The following is a 20,300-nucleotide window of genomic DNA, read 5'->3' as shown; positions in this document are numbered from 1 at the left end:
TGTATTCTACTTAGAAATGATGATTAATTAAAGCTTGGCTTCTCATGCTAAGTATTAAATCAGAATTTTAACTTTAGCAATATTAGAAGCGCATTAATTTAAGCTTTGATCTAATTATTGGAAGATCATTTGTAGCATGGAATTTAAGTTACTAGTACTTCATTCTGAAATGGGGGTGTATATGCCCTATATGGTCACCCTAGACCCATTATAGTCAATTCTCCATTCTCCTTCAAGACTTGCAAGAAAGACACAGTGGTGCTATCTCAATTTCACAAATTACTACACTTAGCAACTGAGTCATAGATTGAAGAAGAAGCAGCCTCTGAAATACTATGAATTCTTTGAGTTGCAGAGCTCGTTCTTCTGGTTATGGTGCCGCAACTTCCGCTTCTCTTGCCTTCTTCCATGGCAGCCAAGGACAAGGTAATAGCTTTTTTAATACCCTTCTTCGTCTCCCTCTTTTTACTTTCTTCATATTCAGACATTATTCCCCGAAACGAACACCTACTACTACTTTAATTGATTTTGATAATGATCGTGAATTGTTTCTTCAATCTGTTAGAGAACAATCAGAATTAGGGTTTTCTGATCTTAAATTTCCCCTTTCTCTCTTCAATCAAATGATTAAATTGCGCCCTCTTCCTTCTGTCATTTATTTCAATCAGCTATTCACTGCAATTGTCAAATTGAAGCGCTTAAACCCACATTCCACCGTTATTTCTCTCTCCAGGCAGCTTGAATCGTATGGTATTAAACCCAATATGCATTCTATTGGTATTCTTGCCAATTGCTACTGTCATTTGGGTCGTATTGATTTGGGTTTCTCTCTCCTGGGTAAAAGACTTAAGCTTGGGTATCCCCTTAATGCTGTCATTTTTACTACCTTAATCAATGGCTATATCCATTGTGATAAGCTACCCCAAGCTGCTCAGTTGTTAGATAAAATAGTTAAGCTTGGTTTACAACCTGACATTGTTATCTATAGTACTGTTGTCAAGGGGCTTTGTAGGATTGGTAATAATGCGTCTGCTCTCAAATTTCTGAGAAAAATGCAATCTGGATGTCGTTGTAAGCCTGACATTGTTATATACAACACTATTATCGATAGTCTTTGTAAGGACAGGCTGTTAGAAGAGGCCCTGCACCTTTTCTCCTCTATGAAAACTGAGGGCATTAAGCCCAATGTTGTCACTTATACTTCCTTGGTTCGAGGCCTCTACAATTCTGGCTTTGGGGAAGAGGCTAAGCGTGTGTTAACCGAAATGTTAGAGAGCAACATAGCACCAAATGTTAAGACCTACAACATGCTGGTTGACGTGTTTTGTAAAGATGGTTGTGTTGATCAAGCACAGTCCATTCTAAAGCACATGATTGAGAAAGGTGTGACTCCGGACATCATTACTTACAATGCATTGCTTGATGGTTATTGCTTGCGTGGTCAGATGGAAGATGCAGAGAACCTACTTGATCTCATGGCTGAAAATGGTTGGGAGCCTGACCTCGTAAGTTTCAGCACTATGATTAATGGATATTGCAAGGCTAAAAACATTGGCAAGTCCCTAAACATTTTCCAAGAGATGTTTAGGAAAGGGATAACCCCTGATGTTGTTACCTATACCACTCTTATCGATGGACTATGCAAAGCCAATAGACTCCCACTTGTCCATAAGCTGTTCAAGGAAATGCGGTCTCATGGAATTGCTCCTAATGCCTTCACCTATGGTGCCTTGCTTGACTGCCTTTGCAAAACTGCACAGCTTGATGAGGCAGTGATATTGCTTGAAGAAATGGAGGATAATGGTGTTAAGCCAAATGTTGCCATCTACAATATCCTGATGAATAGCTTGTGTGAGGCTGGACAACTTGAAGATGCAGCAAATTTCTTCTCCGATCTCGTATCAAAGGGTCTTCAACCTAATATTAGAACGTACAATATAATGATCAAAGGCTTCTGCAAGAAAGGGCTCATGAGTGAAGTTGGTCACGTTTTGAGAATAATGGAGGAAGATGGTTGCCCCCCTGATGATCGAACCTATAATATTATCATCAGAGGATATATTCTCAATAATGACTTGTCAAATGCATTTTACTATTGTGATATTATGACTGGCAAGAAATTTGAAGCTGATGCAGACACTTTTTCATTAATTGTTGGCCTCTTGTCTTCGGGTAACTTAAGTGATTCGTCAAAGGACTTGCTTCGGAAGTTTATCAGTTGAGTTGTAGTTCCGCTGATTGCAGGCTTGCATCATTTCTCTGTAATGTAAAAAAAAATTATTTGGTTTTGAGTATGATTTAGTAGCCAATTTGATGCCAAAATTGAAAGGCATTTTTTCTTTTGTTAGTGATTTGAATATAACTGTATTGTTGTTGAATGACTCAACAGTCAGCACACTTAAAAGATCTTAGGGCTAAACAAATTGTAATAAATTATTTTTTTATTTTTTTATTTGATCATATCTCAACTTATTTTCTAATTTGATCTCTATTACAGGAAGGGAGGAGGGAAGAAGTAGAGAAAAGTTGGTGTTCAACTTTTGCAGAATCTATTATGCCTTTTATTCATTATTTTCTTTTAATTATTAAATAAAATAAAATAAAAATCAATTTAGTGCAATTGGCAAATTAAGTAAAGAAAAAGTAACATTCCAATTAAGGGTATTAATCAATTTTTAAAAAGAAAAATCATTTAGAAAATAAATATTCATTTAGGGTCTGTTCTGTTCAGCTTAATTTCAGTTCAGCTCAGTTCCAATCAATTCAATTCAGTTCAGTTCCTAATTTTCTTCTCTTATAAACAATTCATTTCAGTTCAGCCCCAATCAGTTCAACTCAGTTCAGCCTCAATTAGTTAAGTTCAGTTCATTTGTTTTCTGTAAATCAGAACAGACCCTTAATCTTAATGGGAAAAAAAAAAAAGAATACTCCTTCGAAAAAAATAACGTAAATTTTCTACTACTACACTAATAATAATCAATCGTAATAATAATTAATCAATATGGAGTAAGTTATTTTTTTTCAAATATATCTCATTTAGTGCCTTTTCAATCTTTATTTCTTTAAATTAGAGTATATCCGTGCTAACGCACGGTATATGCATAATATTTATAGTTAGAAAGAAAAACAATAGGAGATGTGGAAGTTATAAAAAAAAATGGAGAAGTGCAAGTTATTGGGGGCAAAATAGTCTGTTAAAGTCAAATTGCGGGCGTTAGTATGTAAAATGAGGACGACGTTTAGCGTTTCACAAATTGGAGGTCATAGCCAAAAAAAAAAAAAAAAAAAAAAAAAAAAAAAAAAAAAAAAAAAACCTTAAATGCATGAGATTTGAGAATTGGGATTTTGAAGGGTAGTAGTTAAGTGTTGAAAAATAACTATGCAATTACATAAAAGATACGAAGTATTGCAATTAGTGGACGTTTCATTTTGATAATAATATAATTCAAAACAATCTATACTTCAATTTGTTAATTTGTACTCGTAATATATTCAGTCAAAACATACAAATCTAATATATATAAATAAAGTAGGTATTTTTGGAGAGCATTCGGAGCGCCACGTAAGAAATATACTTATTTCGACCAATAAGAAGAAAGATTTGTATTTTATTTTTGAATTAAAAATTTATATCGCCACGCACCTAGATAAAAGTAACGAATTAGATTTGATATATCTAAAATTTTAATGCCACGTAGATTATAATCCACGAATTAAATTATTTTAATAAAAAAATAAAGTAAAATTATTGGAAAAGATAAATTTATTAATTCAACACTACGAGTGTAAGAAATCCAAAAAAAATAACACCTGTTAAAGACCCCGATTTTGATAATAACACCTGTTGAAAAAAAAAGTTTTATTATAACACCTACAAAAATCCCAAAATTTTGGTTTCACCACCCACTAACGGACTTTTGGATGAAAAACGTTAGTGGGGCCCGCCATGTACACGTGTCAGCTGTGTATTGGTTTTAAAAAAAAATTTAAATAAAAAAAACCTAATCTCCTAACCCAACCAGCCCCACCACCGGCACCACCTGCCCCAGCCAAGCCAGCAGCCGGAACCCTCCTAACACCCAGTCAGCCCCAGAAACCTCCTCCCTTAACACCGACAACCCCTTCCCTAAAGTCGGCACCGTCTGATATCCCCTCCCCTAACACCAGCACCGCCCTAAACCCCCTCCCCTAACACCGACAACTCCCAAACCTCCTCCCCTAACACCGGCATTCCCCTATACAACTAATTTCTTTCGCCTCCACCGCGAAATCGACAGATCTGGGGCTTCTAAGGTCGATTTCGGTCGGTTTGAAGGTGAGGGATAATTCCAGGGGTGGTTTTCGGCGAGAGGGCGAAGGGGCTAGGTGGTTTTCGCGGGGGGGCTGTGGTGGGTGGGGGTGATTTTTCGGGGAGAGGGAAGGGGGAAGGGGATTTGTGGGGGGGGGGGGGGCTAATGTCGGTGGGGGTGATGGCCGGTGATTCCGCCGGTGAAGGAAGGGTTTCCGGCGGCAGTGGGGGGTCTTCGGCGGTGGAGTGACGGCCGCCGGTGGTGGCTCTGGTGGCTGGGTTAGGGTTTAGGGGTTTTTCTTTGTTTTTTTTTTTAATTTTACTTTTTATTTTTATTTATCTTTTTTTTTAAACCAATACCTTATTGACACGTGTACATAGCGAGCCCCACTAACGGTTTCCATCCAAAAGTCCGTTAGTGGGTGGTGAAACCAAAATTTTGGGATTTTTGTAGGTGTTATAATAAAACTTTTTTTTCAACAGGTGTTATTATCAAAATCGGGGTCTTTAGCAGGTGTCATTTTCTAATGGCCTTATAAATTATAGTAAAAATAAATAAATATTAAACTTTTGTAATTTTGTCTGAAATTATTAAAACAATAAATCAAATAATTAAAAATCTTAGATGAAAAAACCGTGCATCGCACGGGCTTCCATCTAGTAACTAACAAAATAAACAAAGTAAAAAGTTAGTAAACAAACAAAATGTTACTCCCTTCATATTTTATTGAAATGATTCCAAACTTGCAAATGGAGCAAGTAGTATGATAAACGGGCTTGGGCCGCATCCGCCACAAGTGTCCACTTTATTCAATCAAGAAGTTTCCACCTCAAAACCATATGGCAATGAGGGGAGTAGCCCCTAAGCCTTATAAAGTGGACACAACTTTCTTGTTTCTTCAATGTGGGATACATTTCCCAACACTATTATACTCTTTCAATGCGGGACAACACTTTCACTCACATGTATGTGGGTTTGCTCATGGGCTTAACAAAGTATATTGATCTTAGCATGATAAAAGTTGAGCTTCATAAATCAAAGCACACATTGCTTATGTATAGTACTCACTAGTCCAAAAAGAAGTAATACAGTATTGTATCTTCACCATAAAATAATATTGTTAAGTAAAATAATTTCAATTCAATAAAAATAACTTATTTCAGCAAAAATAATTTTAAGGATTTTTTTACTTGTAGCACCTCAATAAAGATGAAAAATGGATCAAAAAAAAATGCCTTTTATTATAACACAACAAAAAAAGTAAAAAACCAAAAAATGAATTTCACCACCACTTAAACAGATTCTTAGATGATATCCGTTAGTGGGATCCACCACGTACACGTGTCTGTGATATATTGGTTTTAAAAAAAGGAAAATAAAAATTAAAAGAAATATTAAAATAACCCTAAAACCTTAACTAACTACCACTGCCTGCCGGCAACCCAACCACCAGCGCCCCCACTGTCGGCAACCCAACTGTCAGCCCCCCTTGCTGGATCCCACCTCATTCTCGGAACCCCTCTTGGTCAACGACCAATCCCTTTCCACACCCCTTCCCCTTCTCCCACTCCTCGAAAACCACCACAACCACCATCCCTACCCACAAAACTAACGCCATCTCCTTTTCCCTCTCCCAAAACCGGCAACCTATTTAAAGAGCCAGAATCGATGGCCAAAATCGATTGTTCTAGGGCTACTAGGGTCGATTTCGACCAGTTTTAAGGTGAGGGTCAGGGAGGGGTGGGTCGAATGGGTTAAGCCGCCGGATTTGGAGTGGGGGAAGGGAGATCGCATATGGGGCTGGGGTGTTTCGGGGGTGGGTTAGGGTGGTACTATCGGCTTACCTTGCCGCAGGGGGGCTGGATGGAAAGGCGGGCTGCCAGCGATGGGGGTTTGATGAAAGGTGGGGCTGCCAGCGGTGGTGGGGGTGGTGACTGGGTAACCTGGGTTAGGAATCTTAGGATTAAGGGTTTTTTTTTTCTTTTTATTATTTTTAAAAACCAAAGTGACACGTATGCGTGGTGGCACCCACTAATAGATTACATCCAAAAATTCGCTAAGTGGTGGTGAATATATAAATATATATATATATATATATATATATATATATATATATATATATATATATATGTTTTGATGTTATAATAAAGTTTTTTTATTTTTTTATTGTGGTGTTATAATCCATTTTTCATCTTTTTAATAGTGTTATAAGTCAAAAATTCCTAATCATTAATCAGAAAAATGCAACAATTTTAAAGATCCAATATAATGGAGAATAAGTAAAAATAAGTTTTAACGACTAAAAATACTGAAAATTTAGACTTTTGCTACCAATAAAATACATGACTTTTGATTTTTGCTATCCATCAAAATTTTTATTTTATTTTACTATCACCCAAAACCCAAAAAATATAGATTTTGCTATTAATTGACAGTTTGTGTTATTATTTCCGTTTGTGGGGCCCACTTAATTACTTTCTTCCATTTTCTTCTTCTCTCCCCATGAAGCTTTGTCATAAACCCCCACCCTTCAGAACAACCGCTCCATCCAAACACCCATCTCATCCCAGTAGCCCCACCACTTCACCGGCACCTCAAATTTAATTTACTCCAAAATGGTTAGAGTAGAAATATTCTATATAATTGGGTATATATATAATGTATATTTTTGTAAAGGTAAAGAGGAAGACTCTAACCGTATCTTAACCCTCACTTTTTTTTGGCCTGGAATTTGCAGGTGCGTAAGAGATTCACATCTTTAAAGTGTCTATAATAGTATTGAACCCTCAACCCCAATGTTAAAAAGTGTATTCTTTCCCACTAAATCAAGTTTAGCTTGATAACTCCGTGTGAGTGTACGACCGTATGGGATTGTAATGAAAATGATACCGTATGTCCATAGACCCTAGTAGTCATTTCTTCACTCCTAATCTTCTTTTCCCGATTCGCAAGAAAAAGATTGTGGTGCTATTACAATTTTCACAGATTGCAAAACTTGGTAAGTGAGAGATTGAAGAAGAAGGCGACTTAGAAATACTATGAATTGCAGAGCTCGTTCTTCTGGTTATGGTGCAGCAACTTCCGCTTCTTTTGCTTTCTTCCATGGCAGCAAAGGTAATACCTATTTTCATACCCTTCTTCGTCTTCCTCTTTATTCTTTCTTCAATTTCCACCATTATTTCCCCAGTAATACTCCTGCTACTACTTTAATTGATTCTAATAATGATCGTGAATTGTTACTTCAATCTGTTAGAGAACAATCAGAATTAGGGTTTTCTGATCTCAATTTTCCCCTTTCACTCTTCAATCAAATGATTAATTTGCGCCCTCGTCCTTCTGTCATTTATTTCAATCAGCTATTCACTGCAATTGTCAAATTGAAGCGCTTAAACCCATATTCCACCGTTATTTCTCTCTCCAGGCAGCTTGAATCGTATGGTATTAAACCCAATATGCATTCTATTGGTATTCTTGCCAATTGCTACTGTCATTTGGGTCGTATTGATTTGGGTTTCTCTCTCCTGGGTAAAAGACTTAAGCTTGGGTATCCCCTTAATGCTGTCATTTTTACTACCTTAATCAATGGCTATATCCATTGTGATAAGCTACCCCAAGCTGCTCAGTTGTTAGATAAAATAGTTAAGCTTGGTTTACAACCTGACATTGTTATCTATAGTACTGTTGTCAAGGGGCTTTGTAGGATTGGTAATAATGCGTCTGCTCTCAAATTTCTGAGAAAAATGCAATCTGGATGTCGTTGTAAGCCTGACATTGTTATATACAACACTATTATCGATAGTCTTTGTAAGGACAGGCTGTTAGAAGAGGCCCTGCACCTTTTCTCCTCTATGAAAACTGAGGGCATTAAGCCCAATGTTGTCACTTATACTTCCTTGGTTCGAGGCCTCTACAATTCTGGCTTTGGGGAAGAGGCTAAGCGTGTGTTAACCGAAATGTTAGAGAGCAACATAGCACCAAATGTTAAGACCTACAACATGCTGGTTGACGTGTTTTGTAAAGATGGTTGTGTTGATCAAGCACAGTCCATTCTAAAGCACATGATTGAGAAAGGTGTGACTCCGGACATCATTACTTACAATGCATTGCTTGATGGTTATTGCTTGCGTGGTCAGATGGAAGATGCAGAGAACCTACTTGATCTCATGGCTGAAAATGGTTGGGAGCCTGACCTCGTAAGTTTCAGCACTATGATTAATGGATATTGCAAGGCTAAAAACATTGGCAAGTCCCTAAACATTTTCCAAGAGATGTTTAGGAAAGGGATAACCCCTGATGTTGTTACCTATACCACTCTTATCGATGGACTATGCAAAGCCAATAGACTCCCACTTGTCCATAAGCTGTTCAAGGAAATGCGGTCTCATGGAATTGCTCCTAATGCCTTCACCTATGGTGCCTTGCTTGACTGCCTTTGCAAAACTGCACAGCTTGATGAGGCAGTGATATTGCTTGAAGAAATGGAGGATAATGGTGTTAAGCCAAATGTTGCCATCTACAATATCCTGATGAATAGCTTGTGTGAGGCTGGACAACTTGAAGATGCAGCAAATTTCTTCTCCGATCTCGTATCAAAGGGTCTTCAACCTAATATTAGAACGTACAATATAATGATCAAAGGCTTCTGCAAGAAAGGGCTCATGAGTGAAGTTGGTCACGTTTTGAGAATAATGGAGGAAGATGGTTGCCCCCCTGATGATCGAACCTATAATATTATCATCAGAGGATATATTCTCAATAATGACTTGTCAAATGCATTTTACTATTGTGATATTATGACTGGCAAGAAATTTGAAGCTGATGCAGACACTTTTTCATTAATTGTTGGCCTCTTGTCTTCGGGTAACTTAAGTGATTCGTCAAAGGACTTGCTTCGGAAGTTTATCAGTTGAGTTGTTCAGCTGACTGCTGGCTTGTAAAGATTTATACTCGTAAAAGTTGTAATATATTCTCTGGTTCAAGGTTGGTTTTTTGTGTTTTTTTCCCACATTTTATTGAAATCGTTTTGTGTGCAGATTTCAGGCCCAAAAATTCATTTGTTTTTGGATCTAAGTTTGGAGTAACTACTCTGTAAAGTTTAAGATTGAAATGGTTTTGAGTGTGATTTAGGTACGAGTACCAATTTTAGGCCAAAATTGAAGAGCACTTTTTTTTTTAAAAGGCGTAGCGGCACCAGAGCATGCTTGTAAGTGCTCTTGAGTAAGGAACTTAGGTCGTTTTTGAGCAACGAACAACACTCGGCACTCAATGAGGCTTGGTGATGATCAGTAAGATAATTTCTGACTTCATTCTTGCAATCAATGCCAACAGACAGTGGTCCTCTTCCATCCTAGGAACATTTGGCAGTGGTGAGGTGGCTTAAGTTGAGGGTGTAGGTGTAGCCGTGGGTGTCGGTGTGGGTGTGGGTGTTGGCTCGGTTATAGGAACGATTCTAGGAGAACTTCTTGGGCTAAATTCCTCCTAAGAAAAGAGCTAGTAAGGCAATGCTATTGGTTTGTTTTCTCAATAATAAAAACAAAACGGTTTGAATTATATATATTAGAGAGCTTTGGAATTTTGATGTCACTAAAACTCTTATGCCAAAATATTATCTTGTGTGGTGTGGAAAGTGGGAAGAGACCAGGTACAGGTGGCTCATGATCTAGCTAATAGGTGTAGATTGAACTTTACTCAATTTAGTGTTATGTAAGTTTCGTTTAGTTTCCTGTTGTCAAAAAAAAAAACAAAAAAATATTACCTTCCTTTTAATGGTTTATGAAACACTTATATTGTACTTCGTATTATAAAATCTCAAATCAAAAGCTTACTCTAGACAATATCATATCATATAAACCACCAAGCTGACATCCAGAAGTAATTTTATATCCACTCATATTTTTCTCTCCGTGTACTCAAGGAGTTGATGGTAATGAATCATGATACTTTGGTACACAGACGGGAACATGACTAATCCATAATTTCCATTTTTTTTAAACTCCAAGTACAGTGAGAATACTTTTACAGTTTTAACACGGATGGAATACACAGGCATTTTACAGTTTTATTCACGTTGCTTAGTCTACTATATTAACAACTCATAGGTGTGAAAAAAGTATTGATTGAAGTTCGATCTCTGGTACAGTATACTGGATCACTATCGAGCTTGGGCTTTCCATGTAGAACTCCCTTGTCAGCTGATGCTGCATTCCTTTTGCTGATATTCTTCACCCTTGCTTTCCTTGGAATAGTTTGTGGTTCTCCTGGCCAAGTAGAAGTGATCCACGCGTACTTTTGCTGTCTACTTGAAGAGATTCGCCAAATACTGGGATTCAAGCTGCATAGCCCCTGAACAAAATTGAATTCAGTTCAATTCATCAGAATAAGGAAACATTCATCTAACTCTGAAGTAATCAATCGTAGAAGGAAAAAGTAAAATACATGCTCTTTATAATAAAAGTTCAACAGCACAATTTAGTCCTTTAGTGTAAAGCAGATCTAATTTTCTAGGACGGTAGAAAGGAGATAAATGTATGCACACAAAAGCATATGCTTAAAGGGAACAAGAGGCCTTGGAAGGAATACTACAGAAAACAAAAAAGAATCTGCCATGTAAAATTCTATGATCAACAGGTGCCCAGAAAATGCTGGTTCCAGTAATGACACAAACCAGAGGTCTTTGCAGTTAACATGTAACTCCTTTCAGATAAAATCAGCGCATAAAAAAATAAGGCAAACATAACAAAAGATCCAACTTTTTGATGGGTTTTTTTTTTTCCATCTAATGTCAGGATAGAGGTAAATTGGTGTAGCTAGATTCTGGTGTAGTATATACCATTTAAGTGCAGAGCTGATAGTGTTGTGTTTGACAAACTACGGAGTATTACATTCATTCTTTCTAAGGTCCATGTTTAAAAATGACAATACATAATTACTAGCCCCTCATATTTTAAAATGCACAGTATCTAGATTGTTAGTTTGGCATAAATGCTAAAGAAAAAGACTGATTAAGCGGAGCAAATTTGCTGGTCCCCTTGCCCTCTAACTTCGCACTCCACTGCCAAAAGAAAAAACAACACAACACATACATTCTAGAGAACAAATATTATCAAATTTACTCCAAACAGATGGAGACAATCATAGGTGGATGAACACTCTGAGGAAAGTGGCCAGACAATCAATCTAGTGATCTAGGCCCTTGGTCTAATCGCTTTCACTTCTCAAAACAACGGCATGTTACATTCTATTTCACATCATCCATTGCAATATTGTTTAGCTTATACCAATTGAGATACAGGTATACCATATATCGACCCCACATTAGAAAATTCTAGCTCCGCTACAGCACAAGGTTCATATTCATGACTACCTCTGCCCTTCACTATACAGCTTATGATTCAAAAGTTTTAATTGGCAAATTATTGGCAATAGGAATAAAATAAAAGGAACAAAAAAGAGCCATCAACCGGCAGCAAGCATTTCAATTCTTTCATTGCTAAGACACTAGCCAACATATTAATTTATCATATAACGATATGACATCAATCTAATTCAAAAGGCCTCCACCTTTACACAAAATGGTAAAAAAGACAATCCCAAGTCATCAATTCAAAGTTACTATTACCCAACCTAAAAGTTACCAAAAATTACATTTTTTACTTTCATTTCAAGAAAGTTAAGAGCAAGTGAGTAAGTATAAAGTTGGCCTCTTGCTCTCTTTACCCTAGTCAGGTGGATAACAAGAGTAACAACAACTAACCAAAGTAGCGTTACTCTTATCGCAAGGCAACCACAAAAATCAACCAGCCCTTCACTAACATAATCTCAGAGTAACCATGAAGTGCAGTGCTCCTCTGAAAACAAATTTTCTTCATACAAATTTCGAAACCGTCTATCCCCTAATTCCAACAGATTGTATTGCAATGAAACTGATTAAATTTGGTACTAATTTCCTACAGAACAATGGAGCAATTCCTAATATATCAAGCAGATGATTTCATACTTCATACACAATCAAGAATATATCTTTCCTGAATTCAATAGCAATGCAATTATTCTACCAAAAAGCATAACATATAATCCATAAAACTTCAAATTAAAACTAAAAAAAATAATAAATAAAAAAAAAAAAAAAAAAAAAAAAAAAAAAAAAAAAAACCTCACCAAATCATTTATGCAAGATAGAAGAGATCATCAGTCATGAGCAAGATGTACTGCAAAATCCTCAATGGAACCCCACTCTTAAAATCCAATGCAGGCAACCTCAACTCCCTAATTCTACACTCTCCACCACCACCACCCTTGATCATCTTCTTCGCCCGGACCCGATTCGATTCATTCTTTCTAAACAAATACACCAAAGCCGACGCCATTTTCTTATTCTCCGATGACCGGAAAAGAGACCACCCATTTCCAGCTAAAACCCTAGAAAAATCCTCCATTGAATTCACCTGTTTCCCAGAAACCCTAGAAACCAGAGCAACATTCGAAGAACAATCCCAATCATAATTACAGTAATTAAACCTAGAATTAGGGTCAATCTCAAGGAATACAAGCTTGAACAACCCTTTAGAGAGAGAAACAAAGTAGCGAAGGAGAGAGATTGAAGAAGCAGTAGAGAGAGAAGGAAAAGGGATTGGAACGGCGTCGTTTGGAATTGTGGTACAACCCCACAACGACATTGTTGAAGTCGATGTTGTTGTATTCGATGAAACTGAAGGTCGATTGTTTGATGATGATAATGAAGATGGTGGTGATGGTGAAAACAATGATGTTGTTGTTGATGATGATGGCCATGAAAATAGGAGATGAGAGAGAGAAGAAGAAGGGTGAAAATCCATGCCAATATCTCTAGCAATGGCGGCTAATCGAAAAGTATCACAGATTAATTCTTTAGTTGGGATGAATAACAACAATGGCATCTTCTTCTTCTTCAACATTTTCTGGGTTTTGTTGATTTCATCATCATTATCATCATCTACATCATACTCTACTTGGGTTTTTCTAACATCAACATCATCATCATTTTTATCATCATGATTATGATTATGATTATGATGATGAAGATGAAAAGGGTTGATGATGGGTTCACCCAGAACAAGAGATCTAACCAGCTTTACAGATAACATTGTTTTTTCTGAGAGAAAGAGAAATTTACAGGAAATTAAAGAAGAAGAACTTTTGATTGAAGGTTTTTTTATGGGGGTAATGAATGAATTTCGGAATTTTGTGTTTGTTTTGAGTTGAATTTGATTGATACTGTACTTAAGAGTGAAGAGAGAGAGAGAAAGATGGACCCAGAATTATATTCGATTTTCCAGAATGAATGAATGAGTTGGCCCAATGTTTAGGTGGTCAACAATGGAAATATGGAGCCCATATGAATAATACTTGTATGATGATGATACTAATGAGTTTGGTATTTTTTGATGGTGTGAAAATTTTAGTACAAATAATTGACTATTTTGTGACTTCAATCATAACAAGAATGTTTGAATTCAAGACTCAAGATTGCCAAATCAATGTTGAATGATGAATTTCATGGATGTTTTAAACATGGATATTGCCTAGGTTTAGTCGGTACAGAGTACGAGTATAATTCGATGCTAGTTTACGGTATGGTGTTTAAAGTTTTGGGCAAAAGCTACTTGCATTATTAATCACTACGGAGTATTAAATTAACTACATTGCAAAACTAAATACCTTTTTTTTATTTTGATTTGGCCAAACCTGTAAAAATTACTATCAAACACAGTATTGTAAGTCACATATTTGGTTTGCAAAACTCTTTAGGTATATGAATGAAAAAATATATATAGTGAGTTTTTGTTGATTAAATATGAATATTAAAAGGAATAAAGTGGGGGTAATGGGGTTTGATTGGTTAAAAGTGAAAAAAAAAAAAAAAAAAAAAAAAAAACCGGTTTGGTTGATAGGAAGTGAATCCAGAAATAAATAAAGGCAAAATGAGACTTATATAGACATAAAGTTTTGGGATAAAATCACACTTTCAATAAGGACGAATGAAGTAAAATTTATCATACTTTGCCAATGAATTTTTGAGGTAAATCACTTACTAATATGTACTCCAATCAAGGTTATTAAAATCGGGATTCTACTTTGAATCGTAAGGGCTATCGAAATCAAATCATATAATCGTAAGATTCTACCGACATGCATAATCAAGACGTCATATCTAAATTTAATTAAATATATTTAAATTATGAGTTTGAAACCTAATTATTGATTGAAAATAGTTGTTTACCCATTAAGCAACCAATAATTGACAATATATATTTATAAATAACTATATAGGCATGTTTTAAACTTTTAAGGATATCACTAGTTAAGAGAAATATGTATAATCGGGTAGAATCGTAAATCGAATCATGTAAAATAACTAAATCGTAAGATTCTAAGATTTAAATTGGGATTTTAATAACAATAACTCCAATATTATTAAAGTTTTTTCAAAAAAAAAAAAAAAAAAAAAAGTGACATGCAAACCATACTCCCTTCGTGTTTTAATAAGTGTTACACTTCCTTTTTAGGCAAAAAGTTATATTTTAGTATTTTATCTCTCCCCTTTTATGGTCCCCACCTAAACCCACTACTACTTTATTATTATTATTATTATTATTATTATTATTATTATTATTATTATTATTATTATTATTATTATTATTATTATTATTATTATTATTATTATTATTATTATTATCCTCTCACATTTATTACTTTTCAATAAACTATTAACCCCACTACCTTTCTTTTATAATTTTTTAATACTGCAACTACTCCTCTAACCTCTTATTTTATTTAAGTCAATTAAACTGCCTAAAACTATGTGTCGGTCAAAGTGTAACACTTATTAAAACACGGAGGGAGTATCATATCAGTAACTTAATATACTTTTTTTTTTTTAATTAGATAATCTTTGTGATTTCTCTACCATAAACCTTTCTTGTAACCTTAAAACACCTTTTAATTCGAGTTATTCTAACCCAACCCACCCAATTACAAGGACTAATGATGGATTGATGGCCCAATAGTAATATTGACCCAATCTTTCTTCTTCCTATAGTACGTGTTAAAGAGACAAAAAATTAAATAAAGTGAGTGAGTGAAAATGTGACATCATTAAATTAAATAAAAATAATCACGAGTAGGCCGCTAAATGACAGTTATGACTTTCGGAAACAGAACCAATAACAACCAGAAAATATACAAACTACTTATCTTTTTATAATTCGTTTTTCTCTTTGCTTCCATCATCAAATTATTTTTTAATTTTTCTGGTAATCACATTATTCCACATTTTAAGGCTTATTATATACCCATTCAAACACTTATATTGTAAATCAATGACTTCCATTGCTTACTCCATTCAACTTCGGAATAATCCCAGGTATAACCCATCTTCTCTTTTTTATCCTCGTCTTTCTCATCAAATCGAGATCACAAGTTAAATTACACTATCAAAGTGACAATTAATTTCAGACCGAGAGAGTTTGTTTTTATGTATCTGGAATTTATCTAATTGTTTTTTTTTTTTTTTGTTTCTCCCCTGTTATTGTATAGAAACTTTGGAGCAGGAGTGAGCAGGGCTACTTATAATTGTTGTTTATGGAATAATAATTCTTCATTAAAGGCAGTTTATCAGCTTAAAAGTCGATTTCTTCCTGCGATTTCTACACGTATCTACTGGTGTGGTTTCTTTTTCTCGCTTATTATGATAATTGATAAGGTGTTGACTTAATTAAAGATTTATGCTGGATAGTTGTTGGATGAATTTATTTCCAAGAATTGACATAATCATCTATTTTTCAAGAATGTTAGGAACTAATTACATGTTAATGAAATGTGTTTTTAATTAATTTTCTAACTTTTGATCCAACCATAGCACGTGTTAATGGGATGTTTGACATGTCTAGGTCCACACACATGGGCATGTTTATTAAGGTTATTGGCCCGTGTTGCCGTGTTTGGGTTAATTTAATTTACGTGTTTTACTAACATATGTGTACGTATGTGTGCATTCATTATGTTGTTTTATACTTTCTTGTCTATAGAAATGGCTCGTGTAGTCGTTTACTATTTGTAGTCCAAGAATGGCTTATATCTTGGTGCAGTTGATTTGACTAGTTGTATTACTTGTATATATATACCTAACAATTCTTAAATGGTTTCGAGTTTCAACATAAGGAGAGGCATGATGAGTGGACTAGATTATCCACTCTTTTGGTTGTAACAAGGACAATTTTTGTATGCTTGGTGTTCTTGTTATTCATTGAAAAATGTCTGATTTTGTCTCGCGCTGTGAAGTTCCAGTGCAGCAATCTCCGTAATGGCAGAAGAGAAAAGGAAGGCATCTTTTGATGCAGATAAAGCCGGAGTTATAGTTAAGGAGCTTAGACAAGAGTACAATTCAGGAAAGACTAAGACTTATGAATGGAGAGTAGCTCAGTTGGAGGGTATCTCTAGAATGGTTGATGAGAGGGAAAAGGATATCATTGAAGCTCTTAATACAGATCTTTCCAAGCCTGAATTTGAAGCATTTGTCGCTGAGGTCAGATTTAAAGCTTTTCTAAGTTATTTTGGACGTCAACTTTTATTTGCAGGATTCGTATAGTTATTGAAGTTGAATTTAAGATATTCGATCTCATGTATGATGATACACATGTAATTTACATAGAAATTATCCTTGAGGAATATAACTTAGGAAGCTTACATTATTCAAATTTTTTAGACAATTTGCACTTAATGTATATCTGCTGTAATGTAGATTAACATGATAAAATCTGCATGCAAGTTGGCAATTAAGGAACTAAAGCAGTGGATGATGCCAGAAAAGGTGAGTAGTTTCTTTTAGACACTTAAGATTAATATTGACAGAAATCTGGAAGTTTGAACTAGTTTAAGAAGGGGGATGCAATGTTTCTTACAGGTGAAAACTCCGTTGACAACATTTCCTTCATCAGCAGAGATTGTCTCAGAACCCTTGGGAATTGTCCTTGTTATCTCAACATGGAATTATCCTTTCTGTATGTAAGCGAATACTCCGGATTTATCTTCTATGATTCTGAATTGGATCCTTATCCTAGACTTTATATGTATGTGTTATTAAGAAAAGGAACATGTATTTTTTGTATGTCATTGTCATTTTTACTTACAAAATAAAATTGACAGTGTTATCGATTGATCCGGTGATTGGTGCAATAGCAGCTGGCAATGCAGTACTGCTAAAACCATCAGAAATCGCTCCAGCCACATCCTCATTAATCGCAAACTTATTTCAAGAATATGTTGACAATACCTCAATAAAAGTTGTTGAGGGTGCTGTCGAAGAAACTTCTGTCCTTCTTGAGCAAAAGTGGGATAAAATATTTTACACAGGTTATAGCTGTACTTGTTTTTGACACAATATTTCATTATTTCAGCATAGTTATATCTCTGAAAACCCTTAGTTTCTGTCTCTCTTTCTTAGGTAGTGGAAGAGTTGGCCGAATAGTCATGGCTGCAGCTGCAAAGCACCTCACACCTGTTGTATTAGAGCTTGGAGGAAAATGCCCTGTAGTTGTTGATTCTGATGTCAATTTGCAAGTACTAATCCTTCCTTTACTAAAAATTTCTATTTATACTTATCCTTGTAAGTATTTGTTCCTCATAATTTTAGCTACAGGTTGCAGCAAGAAGAATCATAGCAGGAAAGTGGTCCTGCAATAGCGGGCAGACCTGCACTGCTGCGGATTATGTCATTACCACTATAGATTTTGCTTCAAAGCTAGTAATGCAACTGTTCTTGTTGATATCTTATAATGTATGGAGTTGTGGACTGATTATTGGTTATAGATTGTCTTATATGTTGATATTTCCCTTATTGGTTGACAGATTGCTGGTTTAAGTTCGGAGTTAGACAACTTTTTTGGGAAGGATCCTTTGGAATCAAAAGACATGTCAAGAGTTGTAAACTTGTACCATTTTAGACGGTTAATCAAACTAATGGAGGAAGATGGTGTCTCTGATAAGATTGTCTTAGGTGGTCAAACAGATGAAGTGCAATTGTAAGGCGTGCAATGCTCCATGATTCTTAGTTGCTTAAGCTCAGTGGTCTTAATAACATCATATATTCCTGCATACTACGCTTTATTTTTGCTAGCTCTTACCTTATATTCACTTCTACAATGTAGGAAAATAGCGCCAACCATCTTGGTAGATGCTCCAAAAGACTCTGCTGTGATGACAGAGGAGATTTTTGGACCTTTGCTACCTATTGTTACAGTAAGTATGATTAGTGTTGAATCCATAAAACTCGGTTTTGAGAATGTTGAACTTTTTATATATCACTGTTCCTTTTCATTTTGTTATTATATTTTCTAGTTGATTATAAGTGTCACTTAATGTTACTTTGCCATTTCCTTTTTTAGGTTGAAAAAATTGAAGATTGTTTCGAATTGATCAAGTCCAAACCAAAGCCTTTAGCAGCATATCTTTTCACTAACAACGAGAAGCTTAAAAAGGCTTTTGTCAAGGACGTTTCAGCTGGAGGAATGCTCATCAATGACACTATCTTGCATGTAATTATTCATTTCCTTAAATCAATTCTGCAAAACAGAAATCATTTTTTTTTCTCTGACAAAATTTTTATTTTTCTGACGATACAGCTAACTGTTGATGCTTTACCATTTGGAGGAGTCGGTGAGAGTGGAATGGGCTACTACCATGGAAAATTCTCTTTTGAGGCATTCAGCCATAAGAAGGCCGTTATGTACAGAAGTTTTGATGGGGATTCATCAATTAGGTATCCACCATACACGCTGAAGAAGCTAAATCTGTTGAAGTCTTTGTTGAGTGGCAGCATTATGCAGATCATTCCTGCCCTACTTGGATGGTCTAAAGAATAAAGATTGATATAAAGTTTTGTTTTTTGAGGGAATTTTTTGATACCACATGTAACAGAAATAATGATTTTGTGTATGTACACTTCTTAATTTATTATAGTATTGGTTTTACAATTTCTAATTGTTGTTTTTACAATTCTGCTGTATAATGAAATAATATCTAAAATATTTACCATTTCTTTAAATTAAGATTATGAAAGATATAAAATCAGGAAACCCTTCTAGCTAAGGATTTATTTACCTAGGAGAATCAAGTATCAATTTAATATTGATAAGATTGATGGCTCTGAAATCAGAGTAGGACCAATTTGTTTTGAATTGATCTTATGGAATTGAAAATCATGTCAAGATTGCTATTGGCCCATTTTACACGGTTAAAGAAACTAATGGAGGAAGATGATGTCTCTAAAGATCGTCTTAGCCTCTTAGGTGATCAATCATAACTCAGAAGGAAAGCATTTGTAAGTAGTCATGACTTGGCCTTTAGTAGCTCAATTTCAGTACATAATATGCTACCATGCACATTATTGCTAGTTCTTATTATACTGTCTTTACTTGGACAATGTAGGAAAACAGCGCCAATTATCTTCCTAGACGCACCATAACTCTCCTTTAATGACAGGAGACTTTTGGACCTTTGCTATCTATTGTTCTGTGAGTAAGATCGGTGCTGTTCAGTTCATAAGACGCGATTTTCAGAATTTTAACTTTCTTTTGTGTGCTTACTACTTCTCATTTCAATGTTGCAGTTTCTAGTTGAATATAATTAATGTTACTTTGCAATCCCCTATTAGGTTCAGAAAATTAAAGACAGTTCTGAAGTGATCAAGTCCAAACCAAAGCCTTTAGCTGTATATGATTTCGCTTACAATTACTCAATAAGCAGCTGCAAAATGCTTTTGCTAGGGACATTTCGGTTGAAGGGGAATGCTCATCATTCATCAATGACACTATCTTGCGTGTAATCACCCCTTAATACCTTATATCAGTTTGCAAGATGTAAAACAGAACTGTATTTATGAGAAGAACTATAATCATTAGATCTTTTCTCTCTGAAAATTTGTTAATCTACTGATGGAGCAGCAAACTATTACTAACATGATCATACCTATTTAAG

General features: G+C 35.3%; 3 protein-coding genes across 4 annotated transcripts; 2 read left to right on the top strand and 1 right to left on the bottom strand.

The window, feature by feature from the left end:
- Nucleotides 1-204: 204 nt before the first annotated feature.
- LOC110735857 (protein Rf1, mitochondrial-like) lies at nt 205-9,199 on the top strand. The gene is made up of 3 exons (XM_021916035.1): nt 205-2,217; nt 2,498-2,525; nt 7,306-9,199. The coding sequence occupies exons 1-3, from the start codon at nt 336-338 to the stop codon at nt 9,197-9,199; spliced, it is 3,804 nt and encodes a 1,267-aa protein (XP_021771727.1). The 5' UTR covers nt 205-335.
- A 1,041-nt stretch (nt 9,200-10,240) lies between these two features.
- LOC110736644 lies at nt 10,241-13,744 on the bottom strand. The gene is made up of 2 exons (XM_021916919.1): nt 12,447-13,744; nt 10,241-10,631 (listed from the first exon to the last, which is right to left on the bottom strand). Exon 1 carries the CDS (start codon nt 13,409-13,411, stop codon nt 12,455-12,457), a length of 957 nt encoding a protein of 318 aa, XP_021772611.1. The 5' UTR covers nt 13,412-13,744; the 3' UTR covers nt 10,241-10,631; nt 12,447-12,454.
- Nucleotides 13,745-15,483: 1,739 nt separating this feature from the next.
- LOC110736643 (aldehyde dehydrogenase family 3 member H1-like) lies at nt 15,484-19,304 on the top strand. 2 transcript variants are annotated; one of them, XM_021916918.1, is made up of 12 exons: nt 15,484-15,690; nt 15,864-15,989; nt 16,614-16,851; nt 17,068-17,136; nt 17,230-17,326; nt 17,472-17,678; nt 17,770-17,885; nt 17,965-18,069; nt 18,174-18,346; nt 18,473-18,563; nt 18,710-18,859; nt 18,947-19,304. In XM_021916918.1, the coding sequence occupies exons 1-12, from the start codon at nt 15,647-15,649 to the stop codon at nt 19,184-19,186; spliced, it is 1,656 nt and encodes a 551-aa protein (XP_021772610.1). In that variant the 5' UTR covers nt 15,484-15,646; the 3' UTR covers nt 19,187-19,304. The 2 variants fall into 2 exon arrangements, with proteins under 2 accessions (XP_021772610.1, XP_021772609.1); XM_021916917.1 differs by having other exon boundaries at nt 15,486-15,690; nt 16,608-16,851.
- Nucleotides 19,305-20,300: the final 996 nt, after the last annotated feature.

Source organism: Chenopodium quinoa, unplaced genomic scaffold (assembly GCF_001683475.1).
Source record: "Chenopodium quinoa cultivar QQ74 unplaced genomic scaffold, ASM168347v1, whole genome shotgun sequence".
Lineage (NCBI taxonomy): Eukaryota > Viridiplantae > Streptophyta > Magnoliopsida > Caryophyllales > Amaranthaceae > Chenopodium > Chenopodium quinoa.
The sequence above is the reverse complement of the archived record's forward strand: the minus strand, read 5'-3'. Positions and strand labels throughout refer to the sequence as shown.